Below are 16442 nucleotides of genomic sequence, written 5' to 3'. Positions count from 1 at the left end.
ATTTTAGCACATTTTCAGACAAACAATCAGTATAATATGAAAAAAGACGCAACACCACAAATGTATAATTGAAATAAAAAAGAAAAATACAAAGTCTTTTTAATACTCACTGTGAAGCTGCGATTAATTTTTAACGCCGTTCAAAACTAGTTGGCGCGTTTAGTGTTGTGAAATACATTTGAAATATTAACGAATAGTTGTTGGTACAGCCAAGGCTAAGCGTCAGTGAAGTTCAGCGCGATTTTTTAATCTTTTTTTAATATAAACTAAGATTTATTGTTTTCGTACTGTGTTTCACACAAATTCCAAATTAAGTGAATATTTCTTGTTTGTAGTAAAACTATGGAGAATTCGCGTCGTTCAGTTGCTTCCGGTGAGGACAGCCTCAGTGTGTATTTGTCCTTTGACGCCGATGACACGCTGGCTAGTAAATGGCAATCGGCGATGGCATCTCAAACTAGTCATTATTTGGAAATGCAAAACATGGAACAGGACCCAATACATGACGACACCCTGGAGGAGAAGAAAAATGATGTAAAAACAATACTTGACACTATAATGAAGAATGACATTTCGAAAGATCAGGCCTCTCCTTTGCGCCCTTTTGACAAAAGTATTTTCAACAAACATAATGCATTGTGCTCGACTCCCACAAAAAACATAATGCCCTGCATGCGTCAAAATGTGACTTCAATGGACGCTGATAAGGAAAATGCACAGCCAGATGAACAGAATTCAACATTATCATCCACTATTGACGCCACAGCCTCCACTGTGAAGACTAATACGATGTTCAGTGAGACAAATGTTACGCTTGAGGAAAATTCTGTGAAAGAAAACAACAATAAGAGTAATATTTACCCTTTGAGCGAAAATGTTGTGCTAGAAAATATTACGGAAGGTAAAATATAAAATTATATTTATTCTTAATTAGCAGCTAAAGATGAAGTTTTTTTAATTACTCAGTTTCGAATGAGGATCCGTCCATAACTATGCCGTCTACATCTCCATTGGTTGCAGTCGAACAGGACATAAAGGAAATAAAAGTGGCTGAGGTCACTGACATGGTCAATGAAGTTTCCGAGTTGATCGCTAAAGCTCTCAAGCTTACCGAGGGCTCAACAAAGCCCGAAAAATCAACAAAGCTGCCCATAGTTGCTTTGCCTCGCCCGCGCCGCTCCTTCCTGCCCACAGCTAGTGGCACAACATTTAAGCAGCGGATGTCGATTGTTGTGAAAACCACATTGAATAGTCCAGCGCGTAAACTAGCTACAGGTAATCCTATTGGTCGCCGCAGTTGCATGCCCGCGTCCAAGACTGCTATAGGAAATAGTGGATACCGAAAGTCTTTGTTGCCTCGTGTGTCTCAAATCACCTCTAGCAAGGAAATCACTGTAAAGGCAACACATTCTGCTGTGGATGTAGCTGTTGTAACTGCTCGTCCAATAAATACATTTAAATGCCGCTTATGCAGTGCCACTTTCCGTGAGCAAAACCTGCTTGATACGCACATGGATTCACACTTGAAGAGTGCGCTAATTACGAGAAACAAGAATTCATTTTTCTGCAAATATTGTGACAAAAAGTTTGTCCTGGAACGCGCGCTACACATACATCTGATGCAGAACTGTGACAAAATACCGCCCGGCGAGAAGCGCAAGCTTGAATATACTGAGTTAAATCATGTTAAAAAGGCTAAGCTACCTAAGCTGGTTCCCAGCTCGTCAGCTGTAAGCTTCGACAACTCAAAGCCGCGAGAGAGCATAATGCAAAAGTTAGAGAAACAACCGCCCATGGGTAAGTTTAAGCCGAGGACGGGGCGAAATTCCTTTGTTACATTCTCTGCGTTTGTAGCCACCACCAACAATAGCTGTGGAGGTACGGACCCAGCACGTAAAGATGTAAAAATGGCACCACCATCGGTTAAGAAGGCTCCCAAGCGTGTGGCCCACGCTGGCGTATATCGTACGCCTACAAAATCTGTGCCCTGTCACATCTGTAAGCAGTCATTCAAGAGCATACTCGATTATACCAACCACTGCCTGACAGTACACTCAAAAAACAAGAAGTCGGTCACAACTAATGCACTGAGTGCTCTAGATGAAGATTAAATCAAATGCCTTAGTTTAAGTTGTGTTTACTTTACAGTTAATATCAAATATACGATTAAATAATTTAAACGGTCGCACATCATTTCGTTTTTTTCTCAGGCGGCGGTTTCATGTCTATGCTCTCTGTTGCCACATCTAGTGGCCCAATGGCATTATTCTCTGCCGAATTTGCACCCATACCAACATCGGCGCCTGGGCCAACTTGGAGTGGCTGTTGCAAATTTTGCAGCATTGGTGGTATAGGCGGTGGGAATTTACGCAATAATTCGGCCAGCAACATATCCACACGTTGTTTTTGAAAGAGAGTGCCACTGCTATCATCCTTGGCTGCATTGGAATCCTTTTTGTCAGTTTTAGACTTGTCCGATACTATAAGCAATATGTGAGGAATTATGCTTCCTTGCAAATAGAGAACATGTATACTACTTACAAACTTTGTTAGACGAAAAGTCCCAAGTGTATCCCTTGTTGGGATGATAGCGCGCATAGCTGCTGGCTTCCTCGAATGCGGACTGCAGATTTACAACTGTGTTGAGCTGCAGGTATATCATTGTAGAATCGTATAGTGAAAATTGGGAGGCATCATACTTACTATACGCGCATTTATAACATTTGCCAGATCGGGTGCTTTGTACACAGTGCCTCCAATTATATAGTAATCTGCAATTGGTGTAGCCTCTGAGGGGCTGTGCCGATGCTGCTTACGGATGACATAGAGAATGGGTTCAGCTACATGAAGCAAAATATACTCCATGCCAAGCATATTACTGCAAACATATGATATGTAGAAAGATCCCAATCTTTTATTAACTGCGCTAAGCACTTACTGCAAGTGCTCGACTCCTAGACGTTGCATTCGTATCGTTTCATTGTTGCACATGTGGTCATAGAACGGGTTGCTCTTTCGACAAAAATAGTCCATTACTGTCTGTGGACTTAGTGTGGCCATCATCTGAGTATCATGCCAGGATAGACGTAAGTGATTTTCTGGTGCCTGCGCCATTTGTCGATTTGCCATTTGAGCAGCTGCTGCACGTGAATCTGTTGGGTATGCGGTACGTTTATTTCGTAGACGTCGACGTCGGCCGATGACAGAATACAATTGCAGATCAATCAGTGGGTCAAAGTCAATGCCTTGTTGCTATTTATTTGAGCGAGCGTCTTTCCTCTTTCTCAGTTTGTTTACAAATTATTTATAGACTACGATGCCAATTTTATAATGTTGCACATTGTCGATATGTCGTTATTTGATTTATTTGTTGTGTAATAAATATTTCAGTGTCGCGAAGAGAAAATTCAACAGCTGCTCCTTAACAATTACTACGGCACTAGGTCGCTGTAAGTTCACTATTAAACTGTTAATTGCAGTATATGTGTCTTATTATTTATGTGTAAGCCGTCTGCCGTAAAGCGCTAGTAGTCCACTTTTTGTTATTTATATTTTGTTTATTATTCCCGATGTATTTATAAACGCTCGATAATTTGTGGTGGCCAGCCGATTCGTTTTACTAAAAAGTTGGCAGTGCGATGCATTTATCAACAAGGTGGCAACATACCATCGCTCCACACACATGAAAATATTAAGCAAAATGTTTAAAAATAAAACAAAGCGTAACGGCTGCAGTTTAAATTAAACTCATATTTGAATTAAAACATAGAGGCAGGGCTAACTCATACATATCAAACCAATTCTTTTGTACAAAATCAACCAACCGTATACTGTTGTTAACGTCAACACCGTCACTGCCGCCACAAATACAAATACACAAACATTATCATCAACATCAATTGTATATTAAACATTTTGCTCGGCCTGCGGAACTTGGCCCATTTCTGCGGATCGCCAGAATTGGAAACTATATCAGTACGCTTTGTACATTTCGTCGTGGCGCTCGTGAGGAACAACAACGCAAAGAGCAACGAGTGCTCGAAATGGTAAACAGCAAAAATCAATAATTATTACGCATTTTTCAACAATTAAATCGACTTTAAGTTTGTGTGTGTGTGTGCATTAGCTGTTTTTTCTACAAGCGTGTACAACTCATTTCATTACTGGCTCTGCATATATACATAAGTATGAGTGTTGGTTGTCATATGCCACAATCATAGCCCAGTTATCCCAAAGAATGTGTTTGAAATATGATTATTCATTATACTATTTGCCGATTTGGCCAGTCAAGGTCGTGCAAGTGTCGTTAACGTTTAGAAAAACTTTTTATGGCTCACCTTGATTTTCGCGGACGAAACTATGCGCACACATATGTATGTAGTTGTGTAGTAATGTACATATGTATGTTAGAATATGTGTATGTATGTACAAATGTGTATGTTATCCATGACTTTACGCCCACATAGTCTCGATCACTAAAATTAAATATATTTATTTATAAATATATACAGAAGTAATATAATTTCTTTGTTTATAATTAGCGAAAGATCTCTTTAGCTTATCTCAAAGCTTTGCAACTTAGACTCAAGTTCAATGCTTGGAAAATGCAACTTCAAGAATACATTTTTAAAAATAATATTTATATAATAGTGAAAGATAAGATGATGGGTTTATATTCATATTATTATTTATTTAATTTTTTTAATAAAACTCATTTTTAAAAAGTAGAAATGATAGCAATAAAGCTAGAATAAGCTATAGTTGTATTTTTCTTAAAAACATAAAATAAATAGTTTTTATGTATTATTTGTTTTGAGACTGAGGCTGTATTGAATTAATTGCTAAATATAGTTATACGAAAACTCTTACACTTTACGCAGCGTTGTGCTTCCCATGGTGTCCAAAGCAATTGTCTAATGTGTACAAATTGTAATGTTGTTTCCTTCATAGCCATTATGTTATAAATACATATATTCCAGTTGTTCATGTGTAAATAAATCAGAACTATTTTAGCAAGTCGTAGATAAGCTGCACATCCATTGGAAACGAATAGAATTTTATTTGTTCTCTTTTAGATTTTGTCACACTTTGGTAGCCTGATGCTGGCACAACAACCGTCGGCCCAATTAGTTTATCAGTTAAGGCGATATGCGTTATATTAAACCGGAGCCGTACTATGAGGTAGCTGGACCACTCATAGCAAAAAAAAAAAAACGATTTATTTCTTTAACTGTCAGACCTATGGGCGTGTTAGTAATTTGTTTGGTTTATTTACAGGGGCTTCCACCGTTCAATGTTTCTGGCAGTCCGTTCAATGTGGTGCCAATACACAACGCTCCCGAGCTAATGAAGGATACATGCGCGCTCATCAACTCCGAATGGCCGCGCTCCGAGACTGCACGCATGCGCTCTCTGCAAGCTTCTTGTGATACTCTGCCTTGCAGCCTGGTCCTGACCACGGAGGGAATGTGCCGTGTGATAGCGCACTTGAAGCTGAGTCCCATCACATCCAAAAAGAAGGCTTGCTTTGTGGAGTCTGTTGTTGTGGACAAGACGTATCGTGGCCAAGGCTTTGGAAAGTTGATAATGAAGTTTGCCGAGGACTATTGCCGTGTGGTGCTCGACTTAAATACCATTTATTTGTCGACCATCGATCAGGATGGTTTCTACGAACGCATTGGGTATGAGTACTGTGCACCTGTTTCTATGTATGGACCGCGCCACTGCGAGCTGCCAAGCTTACAAAATCTAAACAAGAAATACATGAAGAAGGTCTTATAGACGTCAGCACCAGTAGTAGTAGTAGTATTGGCCTAACCAAGCTGCGAGCGCTTCCAACTTGACGTGGAGCGGAGCGTGTCAGTTAAACTAGTCAAATTGGGCAAACGCTTGGGCTTCGGCCTTAACATATATAATATATATATATATAAATACTGTCCAGCGGTAGAGCCGTCACAGCCTTTAAGCGTTTGCTTCTGATTCCATTACGATTACAAAAGAAAAACCGTAAACATTCATATTACGCTCGTGTTGATTTTTAAATATTACTTTCCGCATGTATTTTTTGTTACCTTTATCGGACAATGCTTTAATACACACAAATTATTAGCGTGTTATAAAATATATTGCTCATAATATATTTATGTTAATTTAGTTTTGTGTTATTATTAATTTATGATTATGTTCTTATGATTTGTTGTGGTGTTATTTGCTCGAACGCTAACTAGACATTATCTACCTACATATGATAGCTCAATTATCTTCCAAATAACCGTAGCATAGATATACATATCGAGATTGGAAACATAGCATTAAGCAACAAATGTATGGCAATAAATTATATTAAAGTTGTAGACATTTTAAACACATTGTGTTTTTGCAATGCACGGAAGATAAAACGGAAACATTCGTCTGCAATCTGTCGTGAGAAATCTATGACAAGTTCAAGTTCACGGTGCTGCGACAAGCCAAAAATTGATGTGTGCCCGGTAATGTTATTTTTGTTACAGCTGCATCTGAAATAGGCGAGGCACATCGGTTGCCCAACGAGAGAGCCGAAAGCTTCTTCATTTTTTCAGTTACACAAAAATACACCAGAATCGTGCACGAAACTGAGAGCCAGTATGCCGATGTATGGGTGTATGGGTGCGTACAGTGAACTATTGATAGAAGGAATATTTTTCAAAACAAAATAACTACATTAGAATTGGCATTTATATCGTAATATTATTTTGAGAATCTCCTAATCACATCAGCTATATTACTTTATATTAACAAAGCAATAAGTTCAATATATCGATTGAGTCCTGTACTTAGGTACATGTAGGTTTCTCACGTATTATTCTCGTTTATTTGCTTAATGAATATTGGCATTGGGCCTGAAAGCGGAAGCAGCAGGTTGATCTCCGGCCTCATATAATTCTTGTTGGTTTGTGTAAGATTTCTACAGGTGCACATTTTCGAAATACCTGCATGACGTGCTGTACGACAGCTGCTAATGGCTTGAAATTTCAGGTGTCTGACCGAACAAGCGCCGATTGCCAATTGATATCGCACGTAATTACAATTTAAATTTATTTATTTGTTGTTTTAAAAAGGAAAGTTTACAGTGCGCATACGTAATACACACACGCAGACCCATACAAGTACGAATACATAAAATATTATTGTTAGTTGCCTTTATAAGGCTGTAATAGCATAGCTAATTGTACGTTTATGAAGAACCAACTGCAAGTTGAGACCCATTTATATGCGGAAGGGATACTATTTTGCTGATGTCATGCTGATCATCAATTTGAGCGTATCAGTTAAGCGCTTTTGGCGATGCCGCAAACTTTGCCATAATGTTCAGGCTGATCCAAAGAATCTACAATGAATTTTCCCAAATCTTCCTTAGAAACCAAGCGTCCGGGTGCTTCATCGTGCACCACGGTATAGCCACTGGCCGGTTCATCGGCGATATGTGGTGGTAATATAGCCACATAGTCCAAGCCGGATGCTTTTGTCAAATCAAGCATACGCCTGTGTTCCTCATTTAGTTTGTGGAATACAGCAGGTACCTCGTTAAGAGATCGCAAAAGGAAGGACGACATTACAATGGAGAATTTCTTGAGATTTGCTTCCTTCATTGCCTTTATTACGTTCTCAGTGCCACGAGAGAGCTCCGTTGTGGCTTCCAGCTTGTTGCGTGTGCCGAGTATAACGCAAACACCTTCGACTCCTCCATCGCCCTCAATCAGACGTTTAACGTCGTCAATATTGGTTACATCGCCCTGAACTAATTGAACTTTACCTTTGAAGCGCTCGGGAATGGTGGGCTCTGTGCGGTAAAGTAAACGAATCTTCAAACCTAAAAAACATTTTGGTTAGTTCAGTTTAGTTCATTTACAAAGGTCTTTGTACATTACCCTTTTCTAGCGCATAATCCACTACGCATTGACCGGTCATGCCGGTGCCACCAATGACAGCAATCCGTTGCATAATGCTCCAATTAGTTCCTTCTGTTAGACCGAAATAAAAGCCAGATGCCCTACAGCGAACACTTTTCAGTTGTCGAATCTAAAAATTGCAGTATCACAATGGCAACTTCCAGACTTATCGAGCTGTAATCAAAATCAAAAATGATTGCTGTTTCTGCTCTGCTGCCGACTGTGCTCACCTGAGTAGTCCAGCTGATTATGTCTCACACATACAGTTGGACGCATATTTGTGTGCAGTGTTCGTAAGCGCCGGCTTTAAAAAAGTAATCAGCAAGATATGTTATCAACTCCCCTCCACAAATACTTTTATTTACAGAAGTTCACTACAAAATGTAAATTGTCATGAAGACATTTCAAATTGAACAGGGTTATCTAAGTGTCCGATATGCATTGTTGAATGTTTGGCATAATATAAAATGCGTAATAAGCGAAAATATTGATAATGCATCGTAGATAGATAATAACATAAGGTAGATAACGTATATTATAACAATTTATAATTTAAAAAAGTAACTTCAAAATTACGTTCTTAGGGTGACCAGGCTATTTAAAGACATGACTTAATTCTAATAAGGTGGTCAGCTTGGCCACCGAGTCAAGCGTTGCCCCATTAATTTAAAAAGTTACGCGCGCAATTCTTACGCATGCGATTCCTCCGAATTCACCGCTGAATAGGGATTATCTGCAGGATTTTTCACACGTCGCAGTGTAATGCCCAATTTTAACTCGCTCAAGAAATCCGTTGTTGCTGGCTTCTTTTCAGCACGGGGTTTTACGCCACTTATCGTCGCTGCTTTCTGATTGACTTTCTGCAAAATTGAAAATTTGTAAAATTTTTGAAAAATAAATTAAGTGGATTATTGCGCACCTTTAGTGTTACGCCTTGACGTATGCTTTCCAAGAAAGCATCACGATCATCAGCCGGGGCTGCAGCCACCTTTGGTTGTTCAGACTTCTTAATTGTCAACGGCTGGGCAACTCCAAACGTTGGTGGCGGTGGTGGTGGCATTGGTGCACCCGTACCTGATGCAGGTGGAGGAGGCGGTGGTGGCGGTGCACCCGATGCTGGTGGTGGTGGTGGCGGAGGTGGCGGAACGTTCGCATTATTACTAATATGTGTGGAATTCTTTGGTTTTTGAGACACCTGTGCAGGAGGCATTCGTGATTGCACAGGCGTTTCCTTTAAAGGCGGTGGAGTTGGCTGTTTAGCAGATGGATACTCCATTGGGGCTCTGTTCCAACTGGGCTGCACAGGTGTGGCTTTAATAGGCGTTGGAGGTGGCTGCTTAAGCGGCGAGACCTCCACTGGGGTTCGGTTGCCATTGTTATGGACAGGTGTTGGCTTAACAAGCGCTGGAGGTGGCTGCTTAACCGGTGAAAATTCCACTGGGGTTCTGTTTCCACTGGGCACAATCGTTGGTTTTGGCGGTGCCGGGGGAGCCACTCGCATTGTACCCACTTTGCGCTGAGTTTGAGGCGCAATCGTAGCATAAGTTTCGGTCGGCGGTTTTGGTCGAGTGGGACGCACCTCTACAGCTGCTGGATAGGCGAGCGTATTGTCCGCAGTCACTGCTGAGGGCGGAGGTGGTATTTTGGGTCTGTTTGGCTGCGCTGGCTGCAACTGAACAGGCACTACTGTACCTACTTCCTGCTGCCTGTTGTACGGCTGTGCTGGAGCCAAGTCCATATCAGATATGTCCACAAAACGAGATGTAAGCGAGGTGTAGTTGGAATAGGCAGAGGACGCAGGAGGCTGCCTAACGGTACCTGCTGCAGCTGCTGGTGCAGGTGGCGCTGGTGGTGGAGCTGGACGTGGCGCGATCTCATTATCTGTGGATATGGTGGCATAAACAAGCTTTGGCATTTTTGTCTCCTGTCCATGCATTTGTTGCTTCTTGGGCTAGAAAGCGGAATTAAGGCGGCATTTATACTTTGGACACATTAGTCTTAAGTGGTGGTCATACCATCCAGGTGAAATTGGAGTGGACAATATTTTTAATCAGATCTTGTCTTCGGATGCCGGCAACATCCTCCTCGGTAATGCCTCGCTCCATCATGTACTTCTTAAGCACGTTGTCATTGGCCCCCGCGTTCAAATCGAAGGCATTGCGCGTGCGATCGCGTGTAGTGTCTCCAGATACATGGTGGAAGTCGACGGGCCCGCTTATCTCATACTTGGAGCCCTTGTTGCTGACCACGACGCTGGTGGCAAAGCTGGGCCCAGGCACGGCGGCTGGGCCGCCACTTAAGCTGCCCAGGCTATTCGACGAGGATGACTTGCTCATACTGAGGCTGACACCGTCTCCAATGAATCGGCGTTCGCTGCCCGGCGATGCTTTGATTAAAGGCGGTGGTAGAACTGCTGGCGGCGGCTGGGCGAAGACGTTGCTGCTCACCTGCATGCAGGGCGGCTATAAGAAGAAGAGAAAAGCAGGATGGGTTTGATCATGATGTCATATGAATTCTGCTGATGTTTGGCTTGCGGGCTCTATTGGCAATTACCACCCAGTAGCCAGGCCCCTTATGGCTTCTAATTATGTCATAGACATAGGCGCGTCGCTGCATTGCCGGCATGTGCTCAACTTCGTCGGAGAGGTGGGCCTTGCGCATATACAACTGTAGCATCTCATCGGTGCCGAGACCTCGCACATCGAACGTCTTGCGAAAGTCGATGGGCTGTCCCTCCAGCTGCCTAAACTCCACTGGCTCGGAGATGTAGGCGTACATAGCCCTATCCACATCCATGCTTTTAACACCCTGAAATGCGATACGTGTACGGGCACTGCATTAATGGCGCTGCTATTAAAGAGCTACTACGGCCAAACGTTGGGCTATGCCAGGCAACCATACGTATACGTATCCACGGTGGCGCATTATCTTCTAGCAATTCGCCGATAAGAAATGCTCGCGCAGCTCGTTTTATTTTTTTATTTTTATCAAATTACGGATTTCTATTGTTGCTTTGCTGGTGAATCATACCACCAAAGACAAAGACGAACAGAAAGCATGTGCCAAAGCCCAGTTACTCTGGCGTCTTCTTTTGTCTATATGCATAGGATAACCTCTCATTCATTTACCGTAATCCAAGCTTGTAAGATAGGGCGGACCCTTGCAGCTGTCGAGCGACAAATTGGCGTATAGAACTGGATGCCGTAGGCGTTTACCGTGCTGTCCGGCCCAAACTAAGGTATCGCACTGATTAGCGGAGGTGGTATGTCACCGCATTTACTCATTTGCTCATTTTGCGAAGCTTGTTATCTGGAAACGCAGACACTGATAACTGCCGCCCAGTAATCACCTTCACCTGGAGCGGTGTTTGGCATCGACAGCTTGAGCCCAAAAGAAAACGTAAACAATCAACATCACATATATACATATATATAAAATAAATTTGCTTATATATATAAATATTTCAATTTATAATATTATCTTAGATATATATATATCTGGAATTAAGCTTGTACGGCCTAGTATTTCATAGTATAAATTTAATCTCAGCTATAAAATGACTAACCGTGCACAGTTGCTTAGTGTTCATTTCACGCTGATATTCTGAAACTGAAGTAGAAATATAATATAATAATATAATAATATAATAATAATATAAATTCTTAATACTTACATTTATCTGACCAAACATGGCTTAAGCCAAGTAAACTGAAGCACTACTTTATCATTTGTTTAATATTTGTAATACTACAAAAACAAAACATTTTTAAATAATTGTAGTTTTATTGTTATAACATAAATTGACCTCTTGCTATATATAAATTGAAATTTGAATTTCTAAATTTAGAAAGCTGAAGCTATTGAAAAATATCTAAATATAAAACATTCACTTTTATACTATCAGCCAGTTAGTGACAGAAATATCCGGAAGATAACGAAAATATGTTTGGAATTTGACATGAAAGTACTGATTCATAAAAAAACCCGTTGGCTGTCATAACTATTAAAATTATTCTTTTATTTGCCTATTTTCGATTCTTGAGGTCTTCCATGAGGTTTTTTCTTTATTAAAGCTGTCAAAAGTCTTTAAGGATTATTGGCCAAGCCAACTTAAGGCTAGGTTATGCGTACACTTGGAACCCACTAAGGATGGGAATCACGATTAAAATAGATTTATTTATTAAAATGTATTTAACATGCAGAAGAAGGCATGATCCATTCCATTCAATATATTCTTGATCACGATCAAGAGCCAAATCGATGCAGCCTGTTTGTCTACTTGAATGCGTCAATCTCGTAACCTGCGAGCGCTGGAGTCTGAAACATGTTTTTTCCGCTTTCAGGATATTGATATGCAGAGTTCTTATATACATACATGGTATATTTGCGAGTCAGTATGGTTAGACCTATTCGTATTCCACTTTACCACTCTAACAGAACTATAAATAAAACATTTGCGAGGGCTGCTTTATAACTGAATATTGCTGCTAGTATAAGTAAGCACTTACCCATTACCTTCAGCTCTTATAATTAAGATTTGAACTTGAAGTACTGGCGATGACACGTCTTCAAAAATAACGTTACTTATAGCCCATGTTGTCAATCAATCTGACAACCTGAGTGCAAAGCAACCCTTTTCTACGCTTCCTCTGAGATATTTGTTAATAAGGAGGAGAGCACTTTGCCAGGCACTTCATTTGAAATCGAGCTGGTTGACAGTGAGCATTGCAACTAGGTAAAATTAAAGATATCAAAAAATAGAAAATGGATCCGAACTTAGTGTTGTACGGGGATGGTGAGTTCTTAATGGCTGAATTTGAGTTCGATGGCGATTTGGTTGTGAATAGCGATGAGCTGCAGCCGGGTGCCACCGTGCTGGTGTCCAATGAGACAGATGGCATTGTTAGCCACGAGGATTTGGCCAAGTTCTTTGAGATACAATCGAGCGTTCCGATACCCACCGACGAGGCTGTGGAGCGCACACTGGCTGATCCGGCTTTGAAGCAAATACTGCAAGAGGCTGATGGCAAGGTGGACTTTGATCCCGAGGCTGAACAAGAAAAGTTACGCGAGTTTCTGTCGGGAGTGAATAATAAGAAGACCGTCCCGGAAAAGAGTGCCGCACCACCTGAGCCTGTGGTCCAAAAGCCGTCGCAGCCGGCGGCGTCTCAGCCACGACCTGTAATGCCGCAATCGAGTGTCTTTCGCTTCATCAAGTGCTCCAATTGCAATGGCCTCTTTGACACGCCCTCATTTCAGGATCACAACTGTGAATATGAGTCGGAGCAGAAGCCAACGTCCAATACTCGGGCACCAATTGTTCAGGAGAAGAAGGCATCCACGCCACCCAGAAGGACGCCTAGCGAACGTATCATCGTTGAGAACCAGGTGCGCATCCGTCGCTACATGAAGGACGAGCTTAAGTACGATCTTGAGACGGGCTTCGATAGCTCCAAGTCCAAGAAAACCACCGCCAAGGGGCCAAACGAATGCAGCATCTGCGAGCGCAAATTTGTGCACACCTCTGGCCTGGTCCGTCACATGGAGAAGCATGCGCTTGACCTCATTCCCACTCAGACGAGCATCCAGCAACAGCACACGGCTCCCTCGACTCTTGGGCTGCTAGTGGTGCTTAAATGCAATCACTGTGGCCGTATATTCTATGACGTAAAACTTGCGCTGGAGCACATCTTTGTGCACCAGTCGGCAACGGACGTGGATGAGTCCGAATCTGTGGTCGAGGATGAAGCAGTGCTGAAGAGTCAGCTGGAACAGCTTATGCTGGAGGGCGATCGGCTGCTGTCCATAACCGCTGAGCTGGGCAAGATGTCGCTCAAGAACGATGACGAATACTTTACCACGCTTGTCCTCGGCAATGTCCTGCAGTGCGAGTTCTGCGATTTCATCTTTGCGGATGTGTCCTTCTTGCTGGTGCACTCGGCCACACATGTGCCGGAGCGTCGCTTCGAGTGCACCGCCTGCGATCTGCGAATGACCACCGCCAAGGAGGCCAGTGTCCACTATCAGACCGACTGTGTCTACATGCGTGAGGGACTCAAGCAGCTGCAGGCGCAGCCGAATCGATTTTTTGTTTGCAACGTGTGTGAGCTGAAGTTCTCCAATGTGGAGCTCCTCCAGGAGCATCGGTAAGTGTGTTTAGAGTCTGAGCTACATTTGCATCTGCACCTTCTGCCTTCCGTGCAGCTATAGCTGCTATCACTACTTTCCTCGGCTCAGCGAGAGTGGCAAGCGCCTCATGTTGCCGTGTGAGTTCTGCGCCACAAACTTTGAGTATGCTCACGAGATACAACCCCACTACGAGGAGAAGCACCTGAATAAGAAAAAACGTGAGAAGGAGCTGCGCAACAGCGGGAACGCAACCACCATGGGCCGTTTGCGGCAATATCTTTGCGACATTTGTGGCAAGTCCTACACGCAGTCTAGTCATTTGTGGCAGCATCTACGTTTCCACCAAGGTAAGTGGCAATGCAAATGCAACCGGCCTGTATGTAGCTTATGATGTTGAATTACTCGCCAGGTGTGAAGCCCTTCGTTTGCCAGGAGGAGAACTGTGGCCGCAAGTTCACCATACGCCCAGATCTCAATGATCACATACGAAAATGCCACACGGGTGAGCGGCCGTATCACTGCCTGGTCTGTGGCAAGCGCTTTCTCACCGGCTCGGTCTTCTACCAACATCGACTCATACATCGGGGCGAGCGGCGTTACGAGTGCGATGAGTGCGGCAAGCGTTTTTATCGCGCTGATGCATTAAAGAATCATCAGCGTATTCACACAGGCGAGAAGCCCTATGATTGTCCATTCTGCACAAAGACATTCCGGCAGCGTGGCGATCGGGATAAGCATGTGCGGGCGCGTCACTCGCACTTGGATGCAAATGCACGCCTGATGATGCAAATGCAAAAGTTCGAATTGGAAACGGCGGCTGCATTAAAGGCTAAGCAAATGCAAGAGGGCGGAATTGAATTTGTGGTTGATTCGACGGCAGAGGCATCTATGCATTCGCCGACATCTCCCATGGCGCATGAGCAACAATTTGATATGGTTGAATTGGATCCTAGCGATTTTGGCGAAAGCTCTGAGTTTGTACAAAATATTCCAATGCCTCTTAGTGACGAGCAAGAGCTTATGTCATTCGTAGACCTAGAGGGAACAGAAGCAATCGAGCAACAACCCTTCCAGTTAGAAAACAATGAAAATGTCAAAGTGGTTGTGGTAGAAAATAATACTTCGCAACCGTTTTATTTCTAACTATATGTAATAAATATTGTATAGTGTACCAGTAAAAATAAAGCAAATTTGCATTTTGATTTTCATAAGACTCGCATTTTAGAGCTCAATTATTTGGTGGCAACTTGTAACAGGTTTTAAATTTGAATTTAATTTGGAGCCGATATAACTTAAATTTTGCGTGATAATTTTTTTTACATGTGGCAATATTATATTATCTGACAGTGTTGAACAACGCAACGAAGTATTGGAGTAGGTGGCAACGTGCGCAGTTGACATTTCAAGTGTCTAGTAGCCATTTTTGCCGTCCTCTTTCTTTTCGATTTTTCCATCGTATACGCCAACATGGGTTTCGCTACTCTCTGGTACTCGCATCCCCGTAAATACGGCCAAGGCTCCCGTTGCTGGTAAGTTTTATGTAGCCTATAAAATTGTGTATCCAGAGCTGTATAATTCGCATGTATGTCTATTGTTTAAAGCCGTATTTTGTTGCATAGTTGATTTGCTTTGATATTTTGAGGTTAAGCACGCCCTAGCCTCGCATGGCGCATACCGCTCGTACATATTTATGTATTTGCTTGAGTTATACATATGTATTGAAGTTATTTGCTTAAATATCATTTTGCCCCCGGTTGAGTACGGAAATGTGTGAATAGTTCTTTAACAATTTCCTTAATAAAGGGTGGCCAAAGCAAATGTTGCAGCTGGTTCTTGTCATTTGATATTGAATGGCCCAGCCAGCTACAGCGACAGCTATGCAACTGAATCCGATTGTTTAACAGTAGTTACTGCGTATTCGTAACCAAAACAAATAATTAATGTAAAGTATGTATGAATATATTTAACATTATAGCCGTGCCTGCTCAAACCGACATGGTCTGATCCGCAAATACGGTCTGAACATTTGCCGTCAGTGCTTCAGGGAATACGCCAATGATATTGGCTTCAAGAAGGTAAGCTGGAAATGGAAATATTTGAACTCTTTCTCCATATGCTTATTCTTATTCTATTCATTTTTCAGCTGGATTAAATATCCACTTCAATTTTTTGGCGTTTGCGACGTCAATTTTTTTAAGCATATTAATTTTAGTAGTCGCTCTCGAGGGACTGCATCTATTAATATGCTGGCAACAACAACAAGAAAGCAACAACAAAATAATCATTTGGAGATTTAAATGAAACCGAAGGCAGTCACATCTGAATTCAACAAGCCAGGAACATGCAGAAGTATCGTTACCACATGAAAGCTTAATCTCAAAGCAG

The 16442-nt window shown here is 42.1% G+C and overlaps 7 protein-coding genes across 11 annotated transcripts; 4 read left to right on the top strand and 3 right to left on the bottom strand.

The window, feature by feature from the left end:
- Window positions 1-27: 27 nt before the first annotated feature.
- Window positions 28-2184, top strand: LOC111602718. Its single transcript, XM_023319964.2, has 3 exons — window positions 28-901; window positions 967-1797; window positions 1855-2184. Exons 1-3 carry the CDS (start codon window positions 343-345, stop codon window positions 2109-2111), a joined length of 1647 nt encoding a protein of 548 aa, XP_023175732.2. The 5' UTR covers window positions 28-342; the 3' UTR covers window positions 2112-2184.
- Window positions 2109-3599, bottom strand: LOC111602723 (mediator of RNA polymerase II transcription subunit 6). The gene is made up of 4 exons (XM_023319968.2): window positions 2939-3599; window positions 2704-2878; window positions 2542-2647; window positions 2109-2480 (listed from the first exon to the last, which is right to left on the bottom strand). The coding sequence occupies exons 1-4, from the start codon at window positions 3127-3129 to the stop codon at window positions 2191-2193; spliced, it is 762 nt and encodes a 253-aa protein (XP_023175736.1). The 5' UTR covers window positions 3130-3599; the 3' UTR covers window positions 2109-2190.
- Window positions 3600-3645: 46 nt separating this feature from the next.
- On the top strand, window positions 3646-6364 carry LOC111602726 (N-alpha-acetyltransferase 80). 3 transcript variants are annotated; one of them, XM_023319971.2, is made up of 3 exons: window positions 3646-4046; window positions 5076-5181; window positions 5278-6364. In XM_023319971.2, exons 2-3 carry the CDS (start codon window positions 5149-5151, stop codon window positions 5779-5781), a joined length of 537 nt encoding a protein of 178 aa, XP_023175739.1. In that variant the 5' UTR covers window positions 3646-4046; window positions 5076-5148; the 3' UTR covers window positions 5782-6364. The 3 variants fall into 3 exon arrangements, with proteins under 3 accessions (XP_023175739.1, XP_023175741.1, XP_023175740.1); XM_023319972.2 differs by lacking the exon at window positions 3646-4046 and adding an exon at window positions 4259-4373; XM_023319973.2 differs by lacking the exon at window positions 5076-5181 and having other exon boundaries at window positions 3649-4046.
- A 531-nt stretch (window positions 6365-6895) lies between these two features.
- On the bottom strand, window positions 6896-8142 carry LOC111602756 (flavin reductase (NADPH)). The gene is made up of 2 exons (XM_023320010.2): window positions 7908-8142; window positions 6896-7849 (listed from the first exon to the last, which is right to left on the bottom strand). Exons 1-2 carry the CDS (start codon window positions 7978-7980, stop codon window positions 7308-7310), a joined length of 615 nt encoding a protein of 204 aa, XP_023175778.2. The 5' UTR covers window positions 7981-8142; the 3' UTR covers window positions 6896-7307.
- LOC111602754 (formin-like protein 14) lies at window positions 8024-11261 on the bottom strand. 3 transcript variants are annotated; one of them, XM_023320006.2, is made up of 6 exons: window positions 11057-11261; window positions 10482-10736; window positions 9944-10390; window positions 8848-9879; window positions 8159-8788; window positions 8024-8102 (listed from the first exon to the last, which is right to left on the bottom strand). In XM_023320006.2, exons 2-5 carry the CDS (start codon window positions 10722-10724, stop codon window positions 8618-8620), a joined length of 1893 nt encoding a protein of 630 aa, XP_023175774.2. In that variant the 5' UTR covers window positions 10725-10736; window positions 11057-11261; the 3' UTR covers window positions 8024-8102; window positions 8159-8617. The 3 variants fall into 3 exon arrangements, with proteins under 3 accessions (XP_023175774.2, XP_023175777.2, XP_023175776.2); XM_023320009.2 differs by lacking the exon at window positions 10482-10736 and having other exon boundaries at window positions 11057-11258; XM_023320008.2 differs by lacking the exon at window positions 11057-11261 and having other exon boundaries at window positions 10482-10831.
- Window positions 11262-12638: 1377 nt separating this feature from the next.
- Window positions 12639-15257, top strand: LOC111602706 (testis-specific zinc finger protein topi). The gene is made up of 3 exons (XM_023319944.2): window positions 12639-14074; window positions 14133-14404; window positions 14467-15257. Exons 1-3 carry the CDS (start codon window positions 12693-12695, stop codon window positions 15198-15200), a joined length of 2388 nt encoding a protein of 795 aa, XP_023175712.2. The 5' UTR covers window positions 12639-12692; the 3' UTR covers window positions 15201-15257.
- Window positions 15258-15496: 239 nt separating this feature from the next.
- Window positions 15497-16397, top strand: LOC111602708 (40S ribosomal protein S29). Its single transcript, XM_023319945.2, has 3 exons — window positions 15497-15586; window positions 16033-16132; window positions 16201-16397. Exons 1-3 carry the CDS (start codon window positions 15525-15527, stop codon window positions 16207-16209), a joined length of 171 nt encoding a protein of 56 aa, XP_023175713.1. The 5' UTR covers window positions 15497-15524; the 3' UTR covers window positions 16210-16397.
- Window positions 16398-16442: the final 45 nt, after the last annotated feature.

This window comes from Drosophila hydei, unplaced genomic scaffold (assembly GCF_003285905.1).
Source record: "Drosophila hydei strain 15085-1641.00,03,60 unplaced genomic scaffold, DhydRS2 tig00000063-arrow-pilon, whole genome shotgun sequence".
NCBI classification, from domain to species: domain Eukaryota; kingdom Metazoa; phylum Arthropoda; class Insecta; order Diptera; family Drosophilidae; genus Drosophila; species Drosophila hydei.
The sequence above is the reverse complement of the archived record's forward strand: the minus strand, read 5'-3'. Positions and strand labels throughout refer to the sequence as shown.

Coding starts and splice junctions, on each gene's coding strand:
- LOC111602708 (XM_023319945.2), top strand. CDS start 15,525: ATGGGTTTCGCTACTCTCTGGTACTCGCATCCCCGTAAATACGGCCAA. Junction 15,587..16,032: donor GGCCAAGGCTCCCGTTGCTG/GTAAGTTTTATG, acceptor TTAACATTATAG/CCGTGCCTGCTCAAACCGAC.
- LOC111602754 (XM_023320006.2), bottom strand. CDS start 10,724: ATGGATGTGGATAGGGCTATGTACGCCTACATCTCCGAGCCAGTGGAG. Junction 9,880..9,943: donor ACTCCAATTTCACCTGGATG/GTATGACCACCA, acceptor TCCGCTTTCTAG/CCCAAGAAGCAACAAATGCA. Junction 8,789..8,847: donor GTCAAGGCGTAACACTAAAG/GTGCGCAATAAT, acceptor TCAATTTTGCAG/AAAGTCAATCAGAAAGCAGC.
- LOC111602718 (XM_023319964.2), top strand. CDS start 343: ATGGAGAATTCGCGTCGTTCAGTTGCTTCCGGTGAGGACAGCCTCAGT. Junction 902..966: donor GCTAGAAAATATTACGGAAG/GTAAAATATAAA, acceptor TTAATTACTCAG/TTTCGAATGAGGATCCGTCC. Junction 1,798..1,854: donor AGAGAAACAACCGCCCATGG/GTAAGTTTAAGC, acceptor CTGCGTTTGTAG/CCACCACCAACAATAGCTGT.
- LOC111602723 (XM_023319968.2), bottom strand. CDS start 3,129: ATGGCAAATCGACAAATGGCGCAGGCACCAGAAAATCACTTACGTCTA. Junction 2,648..2,703: donor ATGTTATAAATGCGCGTATA/GTAAGTATGATG, acceptor ATATACCTGCAG/CTCAACACAGTTGTAAATCT. Junction 2,481..2,541: donor CTTTTCGTCTAACAAAGTTT/GTAAGTAGTATA, acceptor TATTGCTTATAG/TATCGGACAAGTCTAAAACT.
- LOC111602756 (XM_023320010.2), bottom strand. CDS start 7,980: ATGCAACGGATTGCTGTCATTGGTGGCACCGGCATGACCGGTCAATGC. Junction 7,850..7,907: donor GGATTATGCGCTAGAAAAGG/GTAATGTACAAA, acceptor AATGTTTTTTAG/GTTTGAAGATTCGTTTACTT.
- LOC111602726 (XM_023319971.2), top strand. CDS start 5,149: ATGCGTTATATTAAACCGGAGCCGTACTATGAG. Junction 5,182..5,277: donor AACCGGAGCCGTACTATGAG/GTAGCTGGACCA, acceptor GTTTATTTACAG/GGGCTTCCACCGTTCAATGT.
- LOC111602706 (XM_023319944.2), top strand. CDS start 12,693: ATGGATCCGAACTTAGTGTTGTACGGGGATGGTGAGTTCTTAATGGCT. Junction 14,075..14,132: donor GAGCTCCTCCAGGAGCATCG/GTAAGTGTGTTT, acceptor CCTTCCGTGCAG/CTATAGCTGCTATCACTACT. Junction 14,405..14,466: donor GCATCTACGTTTCCACCAAG/GTAAGTGGCAAT, acceptor ATTACTCGCCAG/GTGTGAAGCCCTTCGTTTGC.